The 24,855-nt window shown below is 31.3% G+C and overlaps 1 protein-coding gene across 7 annotated transcripts in view; it reads left to right on the forward strand.

Moving 5' to 3' along the window:
* Window positions 1-22,477, forward strand: part of TECRL (trans-2,3-enoyl-CoA reductase like) — a 136,506-nt gene extending 114,029 nt beyond the window's left edge. For 2 of the 7 annotated variants that reach the window (XM_031010257.3, XM_055384207.2), the window contains 4 exons: window positions 9,020-9,077; window positions 17,223-17,308; window positions 17,693-17,738; window positions 18,585-20,323. In XM_031010257.3, coding sequence (XP_030866117.1) covers window positions 9,020-9,077; window positions 17,223-17,308; window positions 17,693-17,738; window positions 18,585-18,712 — 318 coding nt within the window. In that variant the 3' untranslated portion in view covers window positions 18,713-20,323. Of the gene's footprint in view, window positions 1-9,019; window positions 9,078-10,372; window positions 11,235-17,222; window positions 17,309-17,692; window positions 17,739-18,584; window positions 20,324-21,725 lie in introns of those variants that run through there. The other 5 variants (XM_019025107.3, XM_055384212.2, XM_055384209.2 and 2 more) reach the window with 4 other exon arrangements.
* Window positions 22,478-24,855: the final 2,378 nt, after the last annotated feature.

Below are 24,855 nucleotides of genomic sequence, written 5' to 3' on the forward strand. Positions count from 1 at the left end.
TCAGTATGTTTTAGATTAATATCTGATTATTATTCTACTTTTTCTCCTCCTTATGATGTTGTCCAGTTTTTCAAAAGAATTGTGGGTTATAATTTTTTTCTGTGTAATTAAGACAACTCCCTTTTCATGTAATATTATTAATTTCTTCCCTTTTCTCAAATATAATATGGCTATGTATGTATTTATTCCTTCTTTTCAAATGTGTATGATAATACTATAAAATAAAACTTTTAATAAGTCATTTCTTTTATTTAAAAAAGTTATGTTATTATAAATATGTTATAATATTTTTCATAAAATGTTAAGACGCATAATTAGACATAAGCAAAATTCTAATAGCTTGCAATTATACTTTTTTTCTCCAGAGACTTAAAAATTCTGCTTTCTTATAAAGCTACTGGTTTTTCCTCTTCACATATCACTTTGTTAATTAAGTATATTTCATACAGCCCCAGGCAAAAATTAATAAACTCGAAGATGCTAAATTAGACAAACACTGATAGATGGTGTAATAGACTATGTCCAGTAGAGATGAAGTAGGTAAATGTGATAACTTTAATTGCACATTTAAGCACATAGCAAGCATTGTCTGTTTCAATCACACATTTAACAATTTGATAAACTTTAAATTTATATAATCTTTAGATTTAAATATTTTTTAAATATTGAAAGTAATATAATTAAAACCTGTGCTTTTAATTATACATAGCATAATATTAAGTATAGGTGAAAACCTTACTTAAAAGTGAAAAAATTGAATGTAGTTATATTCCATAGAAAACCAAATTTAGAAATAAGATAGAATGACCACTGTGACTCTTTTACACACATAAATTGTCATAAGAAATAAAGAAGACCTGTTAGTCCTGAAATTTCTTAGTAGTGTTTACTGTTAAGACATATTTAACTTTCACAAATAATATATGATATTAAGATATTAGTGTTACGAAACTGAATCCAATATAAGACATAATAACAATAACCAATTAGTTGATTGAGTTTGCATATAAACATAAAGAGGTCTGCTATTCATTGAAAGCATAACATTCTACAATTTAAAGTCTATTCTTCAATTTATAATAACTGAATATATGTTTATGTATGTTTGAAAGTTATTATAAGTACTATATGTGCAAATGATTTGGAAAGAATAGTCAGCATATGTCAAGTCCAATGCATTTGAAATTATATTCTACTATGTACTGTTTATTGTAACATAAACTAACAATAGATAGTATAATCCATATTGTACAGAAGAAACAAAGGAGAAATTAATGGATCAATCTTATATAATATGCAATTCAACCAGAAAAGACTTAATTGTAAATGCTATTTTTTTGCTGATAAAGCATTATATTAACAAAACTTATTCTTATTTTTGACCTATGTACTCTTTTAATATAAGATGAAGAAAGTATTATTCATTTAAATTGATTTTGTCCCTGTTGTTATGTAAAATCAGATTATCACCTAGTAAGAAGATAATAGAAGAACCATGTTGAATAGAGTTGTAGTTAATTCTCGATTACCCATGTCAGATTCATCTATTTTGTAGACTATTAATGGTTATAAATTTATTTTCATCTCCCTCTGGTTTTTTCTACTACTATTCTGAGTTTTCTAACATATTAAGCAAAATAAATTGTAAGGAAAACAAAATAATTTACAACGTACACATAATATGTTGTAAAATCAGGTTCCTATTTCGTGGAAAATTCTTCCATTTTGGTGAGGTTTTTTTCTATCTCTATTATATCAAAAGAAATAGTCTATCACCTCTCCCTTGGTTTAAATTCGTTCTAACTTTCAACACAAGTTTGATCCTCAGATATGTTCGGGTAACACAAATCTACAGGAAAAATTAAGGAGAATCAAATACGGGCAAATTTATGAAGACATCAGAATAACTTTCCACACAAATTTTAGATGCAATCTTATTGTCTGATGTAAATATTGTGAATACATTTTATAATTTAGTCTCTTTATATTTCCATGACCCCACCTCATCCTCTGAATCCAGTTCCACCCAAAAGCCAACAAATAAAAATACCAAAATCACAATTGCGAAACAAAATATACTTTACCTAAAGAACCTTCCTATTTTCTTTATCTTTTTGTACCCTTAACTTTATTTTTACTCTCCAGAAGCAATTAAAGTTTGCCAATTCTTTGCAGAATGAGGATTTTACCAAAAAGGAACTCTTTTTCTAGCCTTTCTTAATGTCTTCAAAAATGAAGGAAGTGGAAGAAATTGATAATAACATATAAGATATGGCTTACAAAGTAATTAAAATAACTATTTTCCCTAGTTTCCCTAGCCTCTGTGTCTTCAGTGTTCTCATTAGTTATTCAGTAACTTAGGTGTTTTAAAATTATTCCTAAAATGCAAATGGTCCTGGAGAAGAAAAAAAATATGCTTTTATCAAGTAGGTATACCTCTTTTTGTAATATTTAGCTGAGAAGAACCTCGGGTACAGAAGTGGTCATTGATTAGTGAAGAGGATGCTGGGAACAACGTATCATAGCTTTTAAAACAGGAGAGCAAGTCCCTACTATATAAACCACAGAAAGACCAAGAAACTGCTTATGAAATTTGGCATTTATGGATAAGATGCATGAAAGAAAAAATGGTGCCAAAGTTCAGTGCTTTCATTCTCAGCAGTCTACTGAGATTTGGTTATGACAAATTTTCTGATCACTTACCTACCATTGATAGGTACCAATAAAAGGATTTATACTTGTTGACTGAAAACAAAGTCTAGTACTCTGTGTGTTTTCATCATTTGCCATTTTGCTCTCATCTCAAATTTCCTGAAGCATCTGATATAAAGAATAACATACATAGGAATCAATTTTTATACTTAAATTTTTGGGGATCACTACTTATTAAAAATTTATTTTGCAAACTAGTTGACTAATTAAAGATATAAAATTAATGGCAATATTGTGCTTCATTCATTTCATTATAATTTATAACAATTGTCTATTTTGAGCTATGACTAACTTACTCCAAACTGCAGAAATATAAGAGTAATGATTTAAATCAAAATCAGCAGTGATTATAAACTTATAGAGATTTCACTTGTTAGAATATGTGATATCGAATCTAATGTAAAAAGAACTCCTGTGAAAAAATCGTGTATGTTTTCAATCATCATTTACTTCAGAGTTAGTGTATGTAAACTAACTTTCTTTCTGAAGATATTCACTTTATGGTGCTATTTTTATGCTATTTTTCATATTTTTATGTTATACAGTATTGCATGAGAGCTCTATAAATTAAAAAATAATTCTGATATTTCCAAGGTTGTGATAATGAAATGGACCATCATAGTAGAGATGAAATAATTTTAAGCCTTAAGCAAATTCCAAAATCAAATGATTTGAATTATTTTTATTGATTGATAATAACATCTCCTATATCAAAATTTTTGCAATAAAATAATTGTTTCATACAAAAAATAAGTTCATAACATATATTAAAATATTAACATATATTTCACATTATGTAATAATATAAATGCAATATCTGAACTTTTATTTAGAGTCTTACCATTATTTATTTTGCAAAGTGAAAATATATTGTTTAGTACATGTATTTTTGGTTAAACCCAAAATTTACACTAAATGTATTTCTTTTAAAGCACAATACATGTTATCTTTATGTCTGTATAAAAGATAGAAATGTGTATGAACGAGCTTCATAATAAAAGTGCAGAAAGTACAAATTGAAAAAAGGTTTATAATTTTATGAACATAGTAATATAAATTATCATAAGATAAAATGTTTATGAATGCTGAAGCATTGTGATACTGGCTTATATTGTCAAAAGCACTTAATTCTATGTGGATATGCATTATCTATTAAAGTAGAAATTATATTGTCCAAGATCAGAATAGTTAATAAATTTCCTAAGTGAAACTTTGTAATAATATATTTAGCTACAATTGTCCTTATTTTTGAAATATTGATTCAGGTAAAATAAATAAAACATAAGATATAATTATTATTACTATCATTGTTGCTATAGGTAAAATAATAATAACTGAAACTCTAAACAAACTGAGCATATGTTATTACCACGTTTCTTTCTACATTGGTTCACACTACACAGATTTACAATTCCAGTTTTAGAAGATATGTAAGCATGCTTTCTTGAAGATTCATCAGACACTTTTTTTTTGTCCGTGAAAGCAAGTGTTTATTAGAGAAACACCTTTGTAAGCAAACCATGAGTATATTATTACGACATGTTTCTTCGTTGGTACCTATTACGTCATATTTTGATGTCTAGCTATAACAGGAAAATATAAGTATGCTTTGCCAAAGACGCATCATAACCTATTTTCTTTCAGTGAATAAATGTTTGGCAAAGGAAAAAGATGAAAAGTGTTAGTGTAAGGAACATTTTAGCAATGTCTACATTTCAATTAAATTAATACAATGACTATTACTTATTGCTCCAGTGATAAAATTATAAGATATTGCACCTGCCGGCCGGGCGCTGTGGCTCACGCCTGTAATCCCAGCTCTTTGCGAGGCTGAGGCAGGTGGTTCACTTGACATCAGGAGTTTGAGAACAGTCTGGCCAACATGGTGAAACCCCGTCTCTACTAAAAATATAAAAATTAGCTGGGCGTGGTGGCATGCACCTGTAATCCCAGTTACTCGGGAGGCTGAGGCAGGAAAATTGCTTGAGCCCGGGATGCAGAGGTTGTAGTGAGCCAAGATCATGCCACTGCACTCTAGCCTGAGTAACAGAGCAAGATTCCGTCTCCAATATATATATATATATATATGTATATATTTTATATATATATAGCACCTGCCAAAAATTAATAATGATATTAACAATATCAATGCATATAAAAGTGAGAACAGTTACATTAAAAGATAAAATATCATTTTCATTCCTATGAAAATATTATGAGATCACAGTATAAGGATTAATTATTTTTATTGTGGAAACCAAAAGGATTTTACTAACACAAAATGACGGAGCCTGACTAATTGATGGCTACCAATTCTATATTAGGGCATATGAGTTTTGTTCTATTGATACATCATTTTCATTTCTTTAAGGAAGAGAATGATCAACTTGATGAGGCCTGTAAAAAATTAACAATATTTAAATATTGTAAAAATGGATCATTGCAAGCTGTCCTCCCTCGACCCCTTGCTTTAGTCATTGGTAATTGGTATCATTCCACAATGACAGCGGGTTACTGACCAAGACACAATGCTTAACAGTAAAAGATGAGCAACTTTATTGCTGAAATCCCATATATTATAATTCAATTGTGTCTTTCAACCTGAGAGAGTGAGATTTAACAGGGTGTATTTTTTAAAAAAAATTGTAGAGCACAGTATGCTGCATAATACATCACTTATAATAATATACATTAACAAAAGTCCTTTGTAGGTTATTAATTTGATACTGCCCTACACTGAACATTGTTAAATATTTGGAAGTACTGATTAAAAATAAAATTAATAGGTCAGAGAAATGAGAGTATAGAGGGTCCTGAAAAAGTAAGTGTTTTTATTTACTTTTTTGACCAAAGTATTTATTTAAGCAAAAGATTATTTTTGTGTGTAGACACTGATTCTTCAATATCATATTAGTTGACAATTTATTTTATATTTATCCTTATGACGATAACTCTAGAAAATAGAATGGATTATTCGTTCGTTAACATTCTGCTATTATTCAAATGAATACTAGTTTGAAGCAAGAAGTATTCAAATTACTCAATAAAGATTATATGATATAAGTACAAATAAATATTTTTAAATTTGCTTTAAGCCACGCCTGTGCATAAAAACATAAGGTTCATTTAAATTTTTTTTATTTATCATCCTAAAGTTCATTATTACTTAAAACACTAGCACCTAGTGGATTTTTTACTAATTATGGGGAAAAAGAACATTACATATTATTTACCGTCTTAACTATTTTAGTGTACACCTTATTAGTGTTAAATATAACCACATTGTAGAGCAAAAAGCACCTGGTTACTTTTTATTAAATAAATCTAGGCCATCTTGTTCTTGGCAACAGAAGCAGTTCTGTCAATGTCCCTGGGTTGCTTATAGTTCTGTGAGTGTGTTTAGAAAATGTAAACATTTTTATTTGATAGGTTAAACTTTTTGACTAAAAGTACAATTATTGAAAATTTTTAATTGTGAATGATTAAGCCATTTAATATTCTTAATTTGTTATACTATAATAATGTAGGAAAATGATGCTGCTTCTTACATGTAGTGTTCAAGTACTATTTCTTTCTAAATTTATCTGGGCAATGTTTTCTTAGTATTTTTATTACGTTACTATGTGTTTATTGTCTAGAATATCTTGAACATCTGTGTCACATAAGGGCCACACATAGGTAATACGTAGCACCTCATGTTTTATTATGTAAGATAATTTTAACTTTTAATAATGTGAAATCAAAGTTCTTCATAGCATCTGCCCCAAACTTTGTTTATTAAATTTCTTTTTAAACTTACTGTATGCCAAATGAAGACATATTTAGATAAAAATCAATCCAGGAGAAATATATGTCATGCTGAGAAATATTCCGGTGTTTCACATTTAATTGGCTCTGCAATTATAATCAGTAATAGAACAATGCATTGAGTTTTACAGCACTGACTGAGCTTCTTGATCTTACTCAGCCTTTACCTAAAAGGAAATTATATCACCAGTTTTATCTAATTCAGTTAGCATCACAAACTATTGGATTCACCTGAAGGTGTAAAAGCCAGTGCTTAAAATGGAAATTACTAGTTATTATTGCTCTTTAAAATCCTTAAGAAGTTGCTAAATTAATATTTAAGAATCTCTAAGCACAGAGATATAGTTGTTTTTTCTCCCCACTCTTACCATGTAAGCATTTCATCAGTAGATAGCAAAATGGAAAAGCTGGCTTCTTTACCACTTTTTTTTCTACCTTTCTCTCTCATATTTTTTGTTTTAGTATGTAATTATATTTTCTTCTAGGGGCAGTTTCACCTAATGAAAAATTTGGTGTTGTTATAAATCTATCCAGGCTCTAACTAAACCTACATGCTATTTTTTTCATGGCTCATTATTTGGTTAAACAATTGACATTCCAATATTTAGTTTTGTTGTGATAAATAAGCAGGAAGAAGAAAATATTTTGATGTTTGAATGAGTATGAAAATATTAATAATCTCAAAACAAATATGTTTCATCAGAAGAATTATAATTTCTAAAACTTATTTTTTCACAAATTTTGGTAACAACTTGCTTTTTAATAAATTTTTTTAATATTTTCTATTTTTGTGTTTGGCACTGTGAGTGATGGAAAACAAGTATGACAAGCTGTCTAAGTTGAAAGATGTACAAAAGATACGAAGACTAAACAGAAATGTAACAAACCATTAGTTTAGTAATTATGGGTTTTGTAGTGCTAACGATTTGTTAGAATGAAGTCTAGACAAGTGCGATTACTGTAGGATAATCTGTGGAAGTTTTTATTGATTAAATTGATGACTAAAATTATCACAATAATTTTATTGAGCAAATAGGATGTGCAGGGTACTTGACTTTATTCAATTGTCATGAATTCTCTAGAGACAGAAGTTAATATTTGCATTTAGGTGAAGAAATGAAATTCCAAATGTGAAATTCACTTAATCTCTCATACATAGTAAATTAAACATGTGGCATGTGAATGCAGGTTCATGCCACAAAAGCCCACACACTTATCCACATTTACATGTAAAAATTTCAACTTAAAAAGTATTACCTGAAAATTCAAAATTCCACTTTGTCTTTCTAATGATAACTTAAGAAACCAAAAGCCTTTTCTATAATTATTTTGTGTAGTTATGTTGGTACAAAATTTGTATTTGTATTGTTTTCTGGATCTTTAAATACACATTTAATATATTTGGTGTATTTGTTTACATTATGTCCTGGGTGAATTAATTTATTGAAGATGATTATTTTAAATAGCATTTTTACCTAACAGTTCTAGATGATGAAAATGGATTTAAATTTTCTCTTTCAATCTATTTTTTCCTAAAATTCAGAAAGTGTTGAAATATATACCAGTTATTTATTGTGAGAAACATCCTGAAATTAAAGTCCATAGAACTATTATTATATATGAAAAATGCATACAGAAATGGTTGAAAAGAACAAAATCCGATATATTTTATGAGATTAATAACATTAAAGGCACTGAGTTTAATGGGTGCTCAACTTTTGGGATATATTTCAAGTTGAATGACTTCAAACAATAACAATTTTGAATAACATATTCTGTTATCAGTAACATAGTATTTATATGTCAAATACATAGCTTATGTTAAATCAGATGAGGTATATATGGCAGACAAAGGAAAGGTCTTACCCTCACAGGACACATGTTGCAAACTGGGAACATTATTAGTCTCAGGGGATGGTGGTAAGCCTTTGATCTTGGAGGGACATAGTGGCCTATTAACAGGGACAACTAGTAGAGTGCATATGATCAAGAGGTCATGATGACAGATAAGCAGCAGGTTTCTTTTTGTGGCAGCACTGCTCACAGTAGGTTTTCCAAACTGAGCTGAAACTAGCTGGAAATCAAACAATCACCATTTCACTAGAAATATTTTTACTGTTAATGAACTGAGATTAATACAAAGCTGTGCCAAATTTGTCTTCAGCAAGAGTTGGCTCTGTATGATCTGGAAGTCTCTCCATAGTAACAAGTACAAAGCTGATTAACAAGACAGTTTAAACTTGATTATCAAACAGCGTGAAAAATATCTTCAGAATTTCCAACTTGTTGTGACTAATTATTTTTATTCAATATATGCCAGCAACAGCTTCTTTCATTGTTATAATTAAAAAAATACTTCTCTTTATGATTAGAATAAAATATATATGTTTTGAATCTTTGGGATTAATGTACAACACAGATTTTATATAACTCTAGAATATGTTTTTTTAAAAAATAGGCAGAGGTATATCACACTGAAAGTGTTTAAAATGTTTTGCAGATTTGTGAAGCTGGGAATCATTTCATCAATGTAATGTTGTCTCATCCCAATCACACAGGTTAGTTCTTTTTTCTTTTTCTTTTCTTTAGAGTGAATTATGTTAACAATTATTTTTATAATCTTACTTCAAAAAATCTTTAAAAATCAAAGTATCAATAGTTGGAAATACATGTGCCACATTTTTTTCCCTTTTATGTCTGGCTTTTCCAAATATTTGAACCAAGTCTTATTCTCTAATAATGATTTCTCTAAAATGAAGTGTGCACACACACTATCACCCTCCCCACCCACACTAAACAACAATATCACTTAAATATGTAAATAAAAGAACTAATGAATAAGAACAAAAGCAGTACAAAATCATTTGATGAATATCCAAATTACTAAACTCTCAATATTGATCCCATTTTTACAATATTTACAGTCCTACTATTTCAAATTACCTTTAGTTTTTTTTTTGTAATGACGGTAATCTTTCATTGAAAAACACAATGGCACTGAAATATCAATGCCTGGGAGAACATTTCAAAGTCAGTAGTATATTTAGGTTGGTGCAAAAGTAACTGTGGTTTTGAACCATGAATTTTAAATCATTATAGCTAGTCTCATACACACCTTTATTAATCAAAATAGGAACCATTATAATCAACACATTTTTGCCAATGAAAAGTAGTTTATTCTTGTAGTATAAAAATCCATGCTTCAGAATTCAACAAACTCTTGAAAAGCATTTTCTACCCCCTGCTGATCGTGGAAGCATCTTCCCTGAAAAACGTTGTCCAGATGCTTGAAGAAGTGGTGGTCAGTTAGTGAGAGGTCAGGTGAATATGGTGGATGAGGCAAAACTTTGTAATCCAATTCATTCAACTTTTAAAGCATTGGTTGTGTGATGTGCAGTCAGACACTGTCATGGAGAAGAATTGGGTCCTTTCTGTTGACCAATGTTGGCTGCAGACATTGCAGTTTTCAATGCATCTCATTGATTTGCTGAACATATTTCTCAAATATACTGGTTTTGCTAGGATTCAGAAAGCTGTGGTGGATCAGACTGGCAGCAGACCACCAAACAGTGACCATGACCTTTTTTTGGGAGGGCAAGTTTGGCTTTGGGAAGTGCTTTTGAGCTTCTTCTCAGTCCAACCACTGAGATGGTCATCACCAGTTATATAAAATCCACTTTTTGTTGCACGTTAAATTCCGATCAAGAAATGGTTCATTGTTCTTACATAGAATAAGAAAAGACAACACTTCAAAATGACTTTTTTATATATATATTTTCGATCACCTTATGAGGAACTGACTTATCGAGCTTTTTCACCTTTCCAATTTGCTTGAAATGCCTGAGGACTGTAGAATGGTCGATGTTGAGTTCTTCAGCAACTTCTCCTGTAGTTGTTAAGAGGATCAGCTTTGATGATTCATCTCAGTTTGTCAATGTCAACTTCTGATGGCCAGTCACTATGCTCCTCATCTTCAAGGCTCTCACAAAACTTCTTAAACCACCACTGCATTGTGTGTTCATTAGCGGTTCCTGGGCCAAATGTCTTGTTGATGTTGTGAGTTGTCTCCACTGCTTCATGACCCATTTTGTATTTCTTTTCTTTTTTTTTTTTTTAAGATGGAGTCTCGCTCTTGTAGCCCAGGCTGGAGTGCAGTGGTGTGATCTTGGCTCACTGCAACTTCTGCCTTCAAGTGGTTTCAAGTGATTCTCCTGCCTCAGCCTCCTGAGTAGCTGGGATTACAGGTGCACACCACCATGCCCAGCTAATTTTGTATTTTTAGTAGAGACAGGGTTTCGCCATGTTGGCCAGGCTGGTCTCAAACTCCTGACCTCAGGTGATCTGCCTGCCTCGGCCTCCCAAAGTGCTGGGATTACAGACATGAGCCACCGTGTCTGGCCCATGGCCCATTTTGAACTCAATTAAGAAAATTGCTCCAATTCGCTTTTTGTCTAACATCATTTCCATAGACTAAAATAAACATAAAATACCAGCAAGTAATAAGTCATTAGCAAAAAACATACAGTGAGAAATGCCCATTAAAATGTTGTATAACATAACCACATTTATTTAATAATGTATTCCATTATAAAACAGCAAATTTCAACAATGCAAAAACTCAGTTACTTCTATACTCACCTATATATTTGAAAAAGCTTACAGAGTCTCCATTATTTAAAGATATTTTTGGTAAATCAGTCATCTCATTTAGGCTCAATTACATGTAGGGATTCCCAACTGCTAACCCTATATAGTATATAATTTAATTGTAAATTCAAATAGAAATGATAAACATTCAACATCAACTTGAATTTCTTAACATTTTCTTGCCTTCCACGCTTCTGGCAGGCTAGTGAAACATATAAAACATTTTCCAGAATAGTTGTTATGTAAAATAGAATACATATAATTACAAGGGAAAATTATTATATTAGAACAATGATGAATATATGAAAAAGCTATAATATAAGCATATGTTTGTTATTACACATTACATAATATTGTGATGAGTACTCAACTTTTTGAGTATTGGTGATAAATTATGTATATGCAGATTTAAAAAGAAGAGTACTGTGACTTAAAAATATCTGTGCTTTATCTTGGTGAAAAAAAATTACATGTAAGGCCAATGCTGTTGTAGTTTGTGGTCCTCATTTGCAGTGGAGTGAAGCCTATATTTCATTAAGAGATTGAATGCCATTTTTATCTGATCCAAATTCACAGATACATTGAATTTTCTTTGGATGCATGTGAATCACAAGTGAAAAATATCTGAGAGTCTAAATTTTTTTAGTAGAGAAGCAAAACACAATATAATCTAATAAAATGCTAGCATTGCCAAAGTTAGAAATATCACAAATTTTAGTCTTATCTAGGTGACTAGCAATGTAATCAACTCAAGCTTCTTCATTTATCTGTAATATAGTGTCATCATTTGAAAATGAAAATTTTAAGCCATCCGGTAATGTTGAAATTGTTCATGTAAGAAGGCCCCCCTCTTTTAATGTTCACTCTTTATCTTGCTTTGTATGTTGCTCTTCAGGAATCAGATGCCAACCTACTTCTCTCTCCTTTGTCAAATGATGGTTTTTTTTGCTTCGATGTGCAGGTGACTTATTTATTATAAAAGTCTGTGAATTTTGAGGGAGTGTCTAAGGGTTGATGATTCCCAACCAATTTCCCCAGATCACTAGGTACTCTTCTAGTAGCTTAATCCATGTTTTTTTTTTAAGTTCTAAAAAATTTCCTCAAATTACAATTTTAAAATTAGTTTTATTACATTGTGGAGTATGAGGGGGGTTACACTGTACCTATGTTCCTTCTTCTGTCTCTAGCTTCTCTATCACTTTCCCTTTCACTATCTTTGTCCCTTTTTTGGCTATTCTTTTTATCTGCTTAATATCCTCTGTTCTGTTGAATATTACATTCTTAAGCAAATGAAAATATATTTCATATTACTGGGAAAGTTTATTCTTTGTCCACAATTTCTTGAGTACAATCATCTCTTATTTTGTATTATATCTTCTTGTTTTTTTCCATATCTGTTTTCAGTTTTGGGATTTCTTAAGGTTACATTCTTTGGTAATTGTGTGTGTGTTTGTTCTGTAAATTTTGTTTTGTTTTCCTTGTGGGGGGTTAGTTTTTGTCTGCAATCGAAAACACCTTCTAGTTTATTCACACAGAAGCATCATGTAAATGCTGATTGATTTACATTTATTATTAAATGTGTGAATTGACTTTGAAGAAAAATGACATAGTTTTTTACAGATGAGGTTACTGAAATCTCTGAAAAACAAAGTGTGTTCTGGAAACAGAGGAGGTTTTTCATTGTGTCTTCTCATCCTCTAACATCCTTGTTTTCTAAATTCCTTGAATCCCAGAACATGCTTCCTTCTTTCCCTTCCCTTCTAAGCTTCCACATGATGCCTTCCCTCTCTGAGCAAACTTCTCTGGGCATCATTTTCTTTCTTGGAAACAATGTCTTCCAAGATGACAACCTCTAGCCTCAACTAATTTCGGATAATTGTATTCAATTTCTCCCCATCCAGGGTTCTGATCTATCACGTCCCAGATCTTTTCTCAAAGTGAACTCTCATCTTTTGATTATGAATTCTTAATAGCTACATACTCAATGCATTATTTTTCTTTACATAAAATATTTATCAGTTCCTGTGTCAGCTCTAAATTGGTGTCTCCTAGTCTTGAATTTTTATTCCCTCACTAACATATTAATTGGAGTTTGTTGTAATATCTATTAGATATGCTTTAGGCATGGTTATGTCTAGAAGGGAACCATTTAATATTGATTGTACAAAATGTCATGAGTCATGTTCTCAGGTGGCAGAAATTTGTATAAAAGAAGGTTGTTAGGAATTATGGAAAAGAGGCAAGGAATGAGAACCATGCCAAAGGGGAAGTTGAGCTGTGATGTAGTCACAAGAATGGACTCAGTCAACTCTATTGGGTATCTGAAGCTAGGATATCCCTGTAGAGGTGTCAAGAGTTGGAATGACTGGAGACAGATAAGTTGGACATGAGTCTACCTGGGGAAGAAAAAGACCTTGTAAGGCAGTTCCCTTTAGTGAAGGCCATTTTCTCAGAGGGTATGACAGTTGAAAGAAAGCTTCAGCAAATGTAGATATTGTGCAAACTACAAAGTATATATATTCCAATTATTATTTATTTATGATCTGGATAAATTACCTTTGTGAACTCACTTTGTCTAACAGTCCTTAAAATGTGAAAATGCCACTTTTTCTAGTATATGGTTCCCTGAGTCAATGAAGTCCTTTTAGTAAAGATCACTGAAATCATTATCGTGTGCATTTGTTTTGGTGTTACAATATCTTTCCTCCCAGACTATTCTTCCCTCAGTGAGTTTGGAGTCTTAGAACTGATTCACGTTCCAATACTGGGAAAGGAATAGTAGATCTGACATTGCACCAGCTGTCTCAAGTCTCTTAACTATTCATCTATAATTTATTTTGTCTAAATTTAGCAATAGCATTGTTGGGTATCCAACTATGTAGCTTCTAGAGACATTGTGTTCTACTAGCCAAACATAACTTTCTGTGGGTCAAGCCTCCTACGAACAGGCCATTCATTTTGGCTCATGAACAATTAAGTACTGTAATTGGAACTGCCTTGATTTTCTAGGGAGTGGTGTGAGGAAGGGTCCTTTAATCCCGTTCACTACTAGTCATTTCAGTTCTAAGATGATTTCACTTACAGTAAGCCTGATACAGCAAAGAGCCAATGCGAATCTTAGTGATGATGGTGTTCCTTTCACTACCATATTCCCTGTATGTTTGAAAAGTGGTGCATCCTATTGGCTCTCCCGTGGAACATGACAAGAAACCTGAGAACATGAAACGGGGGGAAAAATTCCTTGCCTAGAAAGAAGCACTCTCTTTTCAACCTTGCGTAGACTATCTGCTCTAGGATTCCTATTTCTCTAAGGCACTTAGCACCTTCTTTCCCAGCCTGCCATGGAAATTCTAACATTTCTTCTTTGCTTATTGTGGGCCATTGCTTTGTTCATGCTTCCAGGTGCATATTATTAGTGTGTTTGTACAATCTTAGCGGGATATTTACTCCTATATTCCAGGACAGTGCTCCGAAAACATAAACAAATCTTTATTCAATTTTATACTTTACCCCTCTTTTCAAACACCCTCAGATTCCAACCCCATGTGTATTCTCCTATAATTTGTTGGTTCATGCTGGGTAGGTTCTGCAGCTCCTTTGGGGCATTATCTTTTTTGTTCTCTGTCAGCCCCAGAACAGCCTCAGGTAGTTTATATTGTGATATAACCCTAGTTGTAGTGGCTAGAAGAAAAGATAGGGGAGATCTTCAAGGGGGGTATTCTTGCAGTGTAGTGCCTTCTGTGTTGCTTTTAAGGAAGGGTGTGCTCAACTTTCATAGGGAAGAGTGGGCCACCTCTGCAGGCTCAAGGAATTTATGAAAACGTAGACATTCCAAGATTTTGTGGTAAACAAACTTGACTTAACAGATCTGCATTGGATTGGAGTTGTACGTTCTTTAGAGTTTGACTACTTTTGCAATTAAGACCTGGACCTGTTCCTTAGCTTTTTCTGCCCTCTTCGAGCCTCTTTGTATACTATCTAGGTGGACCTCTAACTTTCACAACTGGCTTTTAATTGCCAATTAGCAGTTTGTTTTAGATGTGTTTGTTGAGCCATTCAGTCCCACTTGTAATATTAGACCAGATACAATATTGTTTTCAACCACTATAACATAACAATATACCAGTAGTAAAAGATTTTTACACTTGGATTGCTACCCTGTACCATTAGCTGTCTGTCTGCACCTACCATCAGCTATGGAGTACTCATTGCAGGCCTTTTGGTAAGTCATTCAACTCTAAAATGCCATTCCAACATCTGCTTTTTGGGCCATTCCTGGTGCCAGCTATGTAAGCTGGGTTTTCTGGAATGCAAATGCCAGGATGGAGATTAATACTCAGGAGGATTGTTAAGGAGTAGTTTTCTGGATAGAAGAAATAAATCATATTTAGGTAGGAAATTGAGAGTGACATAGTCTCAACAAGTCTCCAATGATTGCATGGGACATTCTAAAACTGGGATGAACAATCCATGTTCTTCTGAATTGAGTTAATCAATTTTCAATATTGATCAAATACCGTAGTAAGGCTAAATCAGTGAGTGTGACCTTGGGTGAGGTTGCTTCCAACTATAGGGAGTACTGAAAGTTGAAGTTTCTCTGCCAGTAGCACTCCCTGAAGCAATGGAATAAACCTTGTATGCCTAAAGAAGAATCTGGTGGGGCAGCATTTTAACGTAAAAAACCTCCTGACATTAATTTAATAGAAGCTCTATTATAATAACTATAGGTTGAGAGAACATTTATGAAGAATGTAAGTATTAAATTAGTAACTCCTAAACTTATTTAATATTACAGTTAACAGCAACTGTGTATACTTGAAACAATATTATCTATATACATATATTTTTCTGTGTCATAAGGCATATCCATTATTTAATCTACAAACTAGGTCTGGAAAAAATGTAGATTTATAGACCCTTGATCATTCCACACCTCTAGGGGCTGAACACTCATAAACTACAGGCTCTAAAGCAGACTATTCCCTGAACCTTCTGCCTCTGAAATTCAGTGACTATAACTTGGGTAGATTCCTCAATTATCTTTTTTTTATTAATATAGGACATTACACAAAGGTGTCTACAAAAATGCTGTAAAAAGTCAGTAATAACGAAAGGCCTACATATTTATTTTTATGAACAGTTGTAAAATCTGCACAATACTTAGCATAATTTTTAACTTTGATATTTCAGCAATTGTTACAATTTTGAAAACAACACACTGACATTTTATTATGACTTTAGAGTTATAAGTAAAAGAATTTAGCTGATTTGTTATCTGATTAAATCTTGGTATGGAGAATAAAACAGTAATTTTATAATTCATATTTACTTTTACAAATGTCACAGCTCCAAGTTCAACCTGAAATCATTAAAAATTTGTTATCTAAAATGTTTCTTAAAAACAATTGAAAGGGGAAAATAATTAACAAAAATAAAGTGACAATATGTGAAGTATAATGAGAGATGTAACTATCAATCCTGACTGCTGAACAGAAACGTAGTATCTCAGAATATTAACTATACTGATATTCAGTGTAATCCTTTTATTAGAGGTGTGCATACTTTTCTGGTATAAATGACATCTTTATAAAATTCCTTATGACTTTCACCAATTTAATACAGGGAATTTTGAGGTATTTAATAATCTCAAACAAATGTATCTTCTTTGATAGTAAAGGGGAATGTGAAGAGGTGGGCAAATGTTAAAACACACTTTATAATTTCAGCATGTAGTACTATTTCAATCATTATAATGTAAAAATAATTTATATATATTTAAGATCTTAAAGAATTGATTATCCTTATGTACTCTGCAGTGTTACAGCAACATAGCTATAGACATGGTATGAAAATGACAGCTATTTTATTTGAGTCAAAAGGTTATAACATTTAAAGCTGGGTCTCTTCTGAGTAATTTGCAAAATAGGTTGCTATAAATACGTGATGACATTTCATGTGGTACACAGTTATTTTGGGGAACTTAGTGTTATATAATAAGCATATGATCAGATTTGCAATATGTAGCATCATTGACATTTTACTTTCCTTTGAAAAAGGAAACAATGCCTGTTTCCCAAGTCCAAATTATAACCCCTTCACATGGATGTTTTTCCTGGTTTCATGTCCTAACTACACCTATGAGGTATGTTATTTATGTATGTAAATGCTTGAATCTTATTCATGATATACTAAATGCATGTGCTTATGTATTTACATGTATTATAAATTAATATATACAGGAAAAATATAGAGGTCTTATCCATAGATCATGGTATAACAAAATAGAACATTTCAATCACAATTTTTTCAAATATTAAACTATGTCTTTCATTTTCTTATAAATATGATCCCATCTTATGAGATTGCTTATGACTTTATATGTAAAAATTAAATTATTTCTTGAAAACGTATTCCTATCTATAAGTTTTCTAATATTTTAAGCCTTAAAATTACCTATTAAAGCCACAAGTGAACAAATTACTAGATTCCATTTATGTATGTGCTAATTTAAGTTTTAATATAACAGATTGGATCATGGATTAGTTTCACAGTCATGACACAAACACTGCCAGGTAAGACCTAGATATACTGACAATTAATCAAAATAAATGCATCTTTAGGATAAATGGTTTCTGAGAAAAAGTTATTATAGTACTAAAGTATAGCATGGTTGTAAAAGGATTTCATAGTTTCATACTGAGTTTGATTTTTAGCACTATTAAAATATATTGAAGTACTTTTGCTCTTTGTCTCTGTATAATTGTTGCTTAATGCAAGCCAGGAATTGTAATCCAAATGTATTTATTAAGCCATGAAGTTTTGCTTAGAAGAAGTTTTGATAACAACGCATTTCGCCTGAAACTTCTTCTTGTGCATGTGCACAGGCATGTGTATGTGTTTTGTCTTCAAAGGAAGAGTTGGGGTGTGTGAGAGTTCATCTTGAATACTGAGCATTTTAACACACACTAAGAAGTTGAATTGCATGATTTCCATATAGTAGAAGGGACATATGTAATGTCCATTTTATCCATTTTGTTATATTGTACAAAAGTTTTGAATCACAATTAATGTGGTTTATTGTATTATGTGCATGTACAGGAATATTATATGCATATAGGCAACTATTATTGAAAATTTTTAAGTACAAAAATAAATCCTTATTTGGTAATATTTTGTGGCAGTGGTATATAAAATATGTAGATTCATTTTTAGTTTTTAATGTATTTTCTGTGTTTACTCATTCATGCGAAATTGATTGGCTATTGCTTGGGAATGGGTATGAATAATGAAAATTGATAAGAAATTATGCAACATTTGAGAAACATCTTAAAAGCTAAACATGCTAGGGATCCTTTTCCTAATATAACTTATTTCATAGAAATAAGAAAGAAATAATAATTATTTCTGTTTTCTTCTAGTTGGAATTTTTACACTTCTGATGAGTATCCAGATGTCTTTGTGGGCACAAAAGAAACATAAGATTTATCTGAGAAAATTCAATTCATATATTCATAGAAAATCAGCAATGATTCCATTCATATTGTAAAAAAAAGAATCTTATCTCCTATAGAAAACAGCAACATATAAATTCAATAAATAAGACTTAGTTAAGGATAGTTAACTATTATACTCCAACAATTCATGAGCAATAGTATATACACTGAGTAAAAATATAAAATAGTAAAATTTCACTAAATTTAGAGAAATGCACATGGTAATAAAAAGTATAAATTATAAATGCAATTAACTAAGAACAGCTCTGAATGTATTTGCATGAGATTGGTCCTTGAATAAAATTGTCTTACTTCATTAATACTTCACAATACTATTTGCATAAGACAAAATACCACAGCAAAAAAACAATCTGATTAAAAAATGAAAAAGTGATCTGAACAGACATTTCCCAAAGGAAGACATATACATGGTCAATAAGTATATTTTTAAAATGCTCAACATTAACTATTCATACAGAAATGCAAATCAAAACCACAATGAGATATCAAATCATCCTAATTAGGGTGACTATTTTCAAAAAGACAAAAAATATGACAGCCGTGGTGGTTCATATCTGTAATCCTAACACTTTGACAGTCCAAAGCAGGAGAATTGCTTGAGTTCAGAAGTTTGAGATCTGGGCAACATATCGAGACTCTGTCTCTAAAAAGCATATTGAGACTCTGTCTCTACAAAAAAATTTTAAAAAGTAAAAATTAGCTGGGCGTGGTGGCACATGTCAGTAGGTAGTCCCAGCTACTCGAGATTGCTCCAGCTCAGGAGTTCAAGGCTACAGAGAGCCGTGATTAAACCAAGGCACTCCAGCCTGGGTGACAGAGTGAGACTGTCTCAAAATAAAATAAAAATAACATATTGGTGAAGATGCAGGAAAAAAAAAGAACTCTTAGACACTGCTGGTGGGAATGTAAACTAGAGCAGCCATGTGGAGAACAACATGGAGTTTCTTCAAAAATTACAAATAGAACTATCATATGATCCAGCAATAACATTACTGGAAAAAGGAAATCTGTATATTAAAGAGACATTTGCACCCTATGTTTACTGCAGCACTATTCACAATAGCCAAGATATAGGAGCAACCTAGGTGTCCAACAACAGATGAATGGATAAAGAAATGTGGTATATATACACAATAGAATACTATGCAGCCATAAAAACCGAATTCCTTTCATTCAGGACAACATGGATGGAATTGGAGGGCATATGTTAAGTGAAACAAGCCAGGAACAGAAAGTTAAACATTGCATGTTATTACTTGTATGTGGAAGCTAAAAAAATTGATATCATAGAAGTAAAAAATAAAACAGAGGATACTACAGGCTGGGAAAGCTGCAGCAAAGGGAGACTAGAGAGAGATTTGTCAAAGGATACAAAGTTACAGCTTGGTAGGAGGAATAATTTCTGGTGTTCTATACCACTGTAGGATGACTATAGTTAAGAACATTATATTCCATTTAGTTTCAAATAGCTAAAAGGAGATTTTGTCCCCAACACAAAGAAATGATAAATATTTGAAACCATGGATACTCTAATTTCTCTGATCTGATCACTATAAATTATATGTATTGAAACATTATTATGTATCTCCCAAATATGTTCAATTCTTATGTCGCTTAAAAAATAAAATTTAATTTAAAAAGTATCTGATTTTTAAAGTAAATATTTTTTAAAGTTTTGACATTTAAATTACTTGAATCTCATTATTTTGACAATAATTCTTTTATTGTTCAATCTGTTAGTGAGATGTGTCATAGGTATTATGTCATTAGTTCAAATTCCTGTGGAAATTATAGCTATATTAAAAGTGTAACATTTTTATTTAGTTGTGTACTTATTTGTTAATAATACAGACATTGTATGTTATCATACTGAAATTTACAATTAAAATATTTTCTGTAGATTATTTGAAAATCATTCTGAATATATATTTTGAAATATATAGTTTATATTTGTATGTAAATTATATTTATACATCTTCTAAAATATATTTCAAAATATGTGTGTACGTGTGTATATGTGTATATATACACACATATATATACACATACACAAATATATGCATATTTCAAATGGATTGTATGCACTTGCAAAGAAAAAGTACATTGGTAATTTGGGCACATTCAGAGTGGAAAAAATTTGTTTTATTTTTACATCTTTAAATACCTATCTTCTATGAAAGCATATGTGCATGTGTGTGTGTGTATGAGTTTCTATGTGAGCATGCATATATACTTGACAAAGAGATGACCTATATAAATCAAAGTACACATTATTTAACATATTTAAAAGAAATTTTCAGTTTTTTCATTTTTAAATTGTGATTTTTAGATTTGTTAGTCTATGGAGCATTTTCAATTCTCAGATTATACATATGTAATAAAATATGTTCATTAAAGCTCTTAGATTATATGCATATATGACAATATATACATATACGACTATATACACATATACGACTATATATATATGACAATATATTGTAAAGCAGGTCTATAGACACTGGGTAGGGGCTGTTTATTACTAACATATGTGGCCACTAAAGAAATAACAAAAAGCCCTTATAAAGCCTTATAATTCCCAAAGCATACTATTAAAATTTCTAACGAGAAAACAATAACAACAATAAAATTCTCACTCCCTAATATCTATTCAGCTAAATTGTATGATATCATTTAATGATCTTAAAAAGAAATGTCAATGCAGTAAATCATATATACCTAATGCAGCTATATGATCAACTACTTTTGATAAATGTCCCTTTTTTGAAAGACTAAGAATAGTTTCTGTTTTTGTAACTCGATCCTGACAAATAGTAACCTAGGAAGTTTGAACATTCTTGTAGGACTAGAAGAAGGACTTTAAGTATGGGGTACCTATATGACAGACATTTTTCTTCCCATTATACTACATTCCCTTAAGCCAGTTGCTCCATCATACTTTTTTCGTATCAGTTATCCCCTTACTGTTGGCAGACATACCTTAGTTAAAGGATATCTTAATTATGAAGTGTGTTTTTTAAATTTATTTCTCATTTTTATTTCCAGGTGGTCTCACTGCCTAAGACATCAAAAGAAAAAGCCTGACAAATGTACACCATCTTGTTATCAATATTAATGCTACAGGTATAATCCTGTAGCAGCCATGTACACATTTTTAGCCTTTAAAACCTAACCTTCATTTACAGGTTTTAGGAGTTACTATACATAAGTATGTACACATATGCATATGTATATGAGTGTGTGTGTAAATGTGCACACTTACAAACTTTAATGATACTCTCTAAATTAATATATAAGATTTATGTAAATAATAAGTTTGCATTGCTGGCTCAAATATTGTGCATTTATTTTAATATAAAACAAATCTATATAATCTCACATATTCATGGTTTTTTGCCACATATCTAAGTAACTTAATTTTAGCTTATGGAGTATTTTGCAGGAGCAGCATTCAACACTGCATAGATTAGTTGTAGGTGTCTCAATTACATTTACATATCAGTGTGTTTGGTGGGGAAAGAAGATGAAAAATAAAACATTTGAATATAAAATTAAAATAAATAAAATATGACATTTATTTATGATAGATGTCATAATTTGATCATATTCATAGGAAAAACATTAATGAAAAATTTAAATGCAGAAAAATATATACACACATTATACAAATTAACAATAACATTACTACCACAGTTACTTATTGAAGTAATATGCTGTCCTAAATATGTTTCGTTATACCATGTTCTCTCAGAGTTAACACTCTCATCCTATAAATAAAAGATATATTCTCAAATTCTAAAATTCTTGTGTGTGTATTTTCAACAGTTGTTATTTTTACATCAAGATAAATATTATGATAATATTAGCAACTGGTAAATTCTATGCTTTGAGACGTATAGGCCTCATTTCTAATTTAATAAGGTATGTATATATTTGATATTTTCATAAAAGCAATACAGGGTTTGGCCAAGAAGTTTTGCCATCTGTGAAAGGCATGCATTTGATGCTATTATAAGCCATATTAACTGGAGAACATTTCTAAAATACCTCCATTTCACATGCAAATTTTATACTCTATATATTGATGGATTTGTTTATGAGATTGAGATTCAGATGTGGCAATTGGTGAGAGAGGAAACAGTTACAAGGCAGCCTCTACTTTTTAGATAGTTTGCTTGTTTAAGAGACAAAACAAGTTCAACTTTAATTGAAATATTGCATATTTGCTTGCTTAATTACTGTTAAACCTTAAATTAAATATTCTTTATAATAAGCATGTCTTCGAACATGAAATCAAATTAACAAGTCTGAGAGTGAAACTTTTCCCATTATGAGAGACATTTTAGTCAGCCTCATCACAAGAAGACTTTTGCTTTTCTCAAACCATCCCATATTTCTTTTTGACACTTGAAAGTATGCCTCTGCTTCTTGTATTTCTTTTAAACATTCTGGAGCTTTTGTTGTTGTAACTGTTGCCAAATTTATAATTGTTAGATGACAAATGTCCTTAAAAAGTGTTTTTCAGTAATTGTGCCTAAAGAAATACAATTATAATTGTCATCAAACTAATTTGGTATGCATGCTTTTACCTCCCAAACCATAAATTGTCCTCTTCCTTCAGGACACTGTAAACCTTGAATTAGAATCAAATCAACAATTTCCATTATTGTAATGTAGAAATCAGTTCATTTTTTAAACACAGGAATCAAAGACTGCCTGGCTTACATATCCTAAACAGTTCTAATATGAAAAAAAGATATATAAATGTTTAGAAAAAAAATTAGTAGAATTAATTAAAATCAATTAGAATATGTGTATTAAAAGCAATATTAAGTTGTATCCATATGTTGTTCTTTTATTCTTTGGGTTACATGGGATATAAAGGGATTGACAACCTCAACCTGTAAATGCTTCTTTAAAAATCATGGAATTATGAATCTGATTCCCATTTTCAGTCTTCCCTAAGGCCCTTTCTCTATTATAATTTCTTAGAATGTATTTGCTCTTCTTTTCTATAACTTTTGCCGAATATGTCATTTATTAAAACAAAACAAAGCAAACAAAACTCTAAAAACTAAAAATACACCATTACTGGTTATAAGTCTTTCTTCAGATAAATGCATAGTTCTGTAAATTCATGCCCCATGATATCTTCACAGATTATCCATTGGTTTTCTTTGTGTTTAGTAATTCTTGTACATATCCAAAGATAGGTCAGTTCAGAGGGTCTTAAGGAAGATGAAACTGCTGAAATAAAGACTGGACCCGGTTGGGAAATGAATCTCACTTAAAGCAAAGGTTGATAATAATCTCAAGCAAAAGTGGGAAAATATCATAACAGGAGGTCTCTTGCCAAACTATAGCTTTGCACATCCCATTTGGAGTTTAAGACTAGTACCCAGTAATTTAAATATTTAAATTTATGAGTATAGTAAGAAATATGAGATTTGATAACCTCAGAGTTTTCTAATACTAGATTTTATAACAATATTTAAAAAATCAACAGTTCCTTTAATTTAATTATTATTCTAGTAGTTACTTTTGGAAAAATTGTTTGATTTAATTCTCTATCCCAAAACAATTTGTCAAAAAAAACCCAGTGTTTTTAAAATGCACATCTTTGTCTTTCCCAGTATTTTCATAAAAAATAGCTGGAGAGAGAAAAACAAAACAAAACAAAGAGATGCATCAGCTGCAGCTACACATCAATTACCGCATAACTGCTTCCAGTGCCTAACCCTTCTACCTCCAGTTTCTACTTTTTCTACCTCTAGTTGTTACTTTTAAAATGCATTCTGGGCTGGGCATGGTGGCTCACCCCTGTAATCCCAGCATTTTGGGAGGCTGAGGAGGGTGGATCACCTGAGGTCAGGAGTTTGAGACCAGCCTGACAAACATGGAGAAACCCCATCTCTACTAAAAATACAAAATTAGCCAGGCATGGTGGCGCATGCCTGTAATCCCAGCTACTCAGGAGGCTGAGGCAGGAGAATCATTTGAATCCAGGAGGCGGAGGTTGCAGTGAGCTGAGATCGTGCCATTGTACTCCAGCCTGGGCAACAAGAGGGAAACTCGGTCTCGAAAAAAAAAAAAAAAAAAGAATTCTGTTTGACTATATATGTGCATTTTTAGTTTTTGGCTAACTGTGGCTCAAAATAGACTGCAGTGCATTTTG

Source organism: Gorilla gorilla, chromosome 3 (assembly GCF_029281585.2).
Source record: "Gorilla gorilla gorilla isolate KB3781 chromosome 3, NHGRI_mGorGor1-v2.1_pri, whole genome shotgun sequence".
In the NCBI taxonomy this organism is placed as follows: domain Eukaryota; kingdom Metazoa; phylum Chordata; class Mammalia; order Primates; family Hominidae; genus Gorilla; species Gorilla gorilla.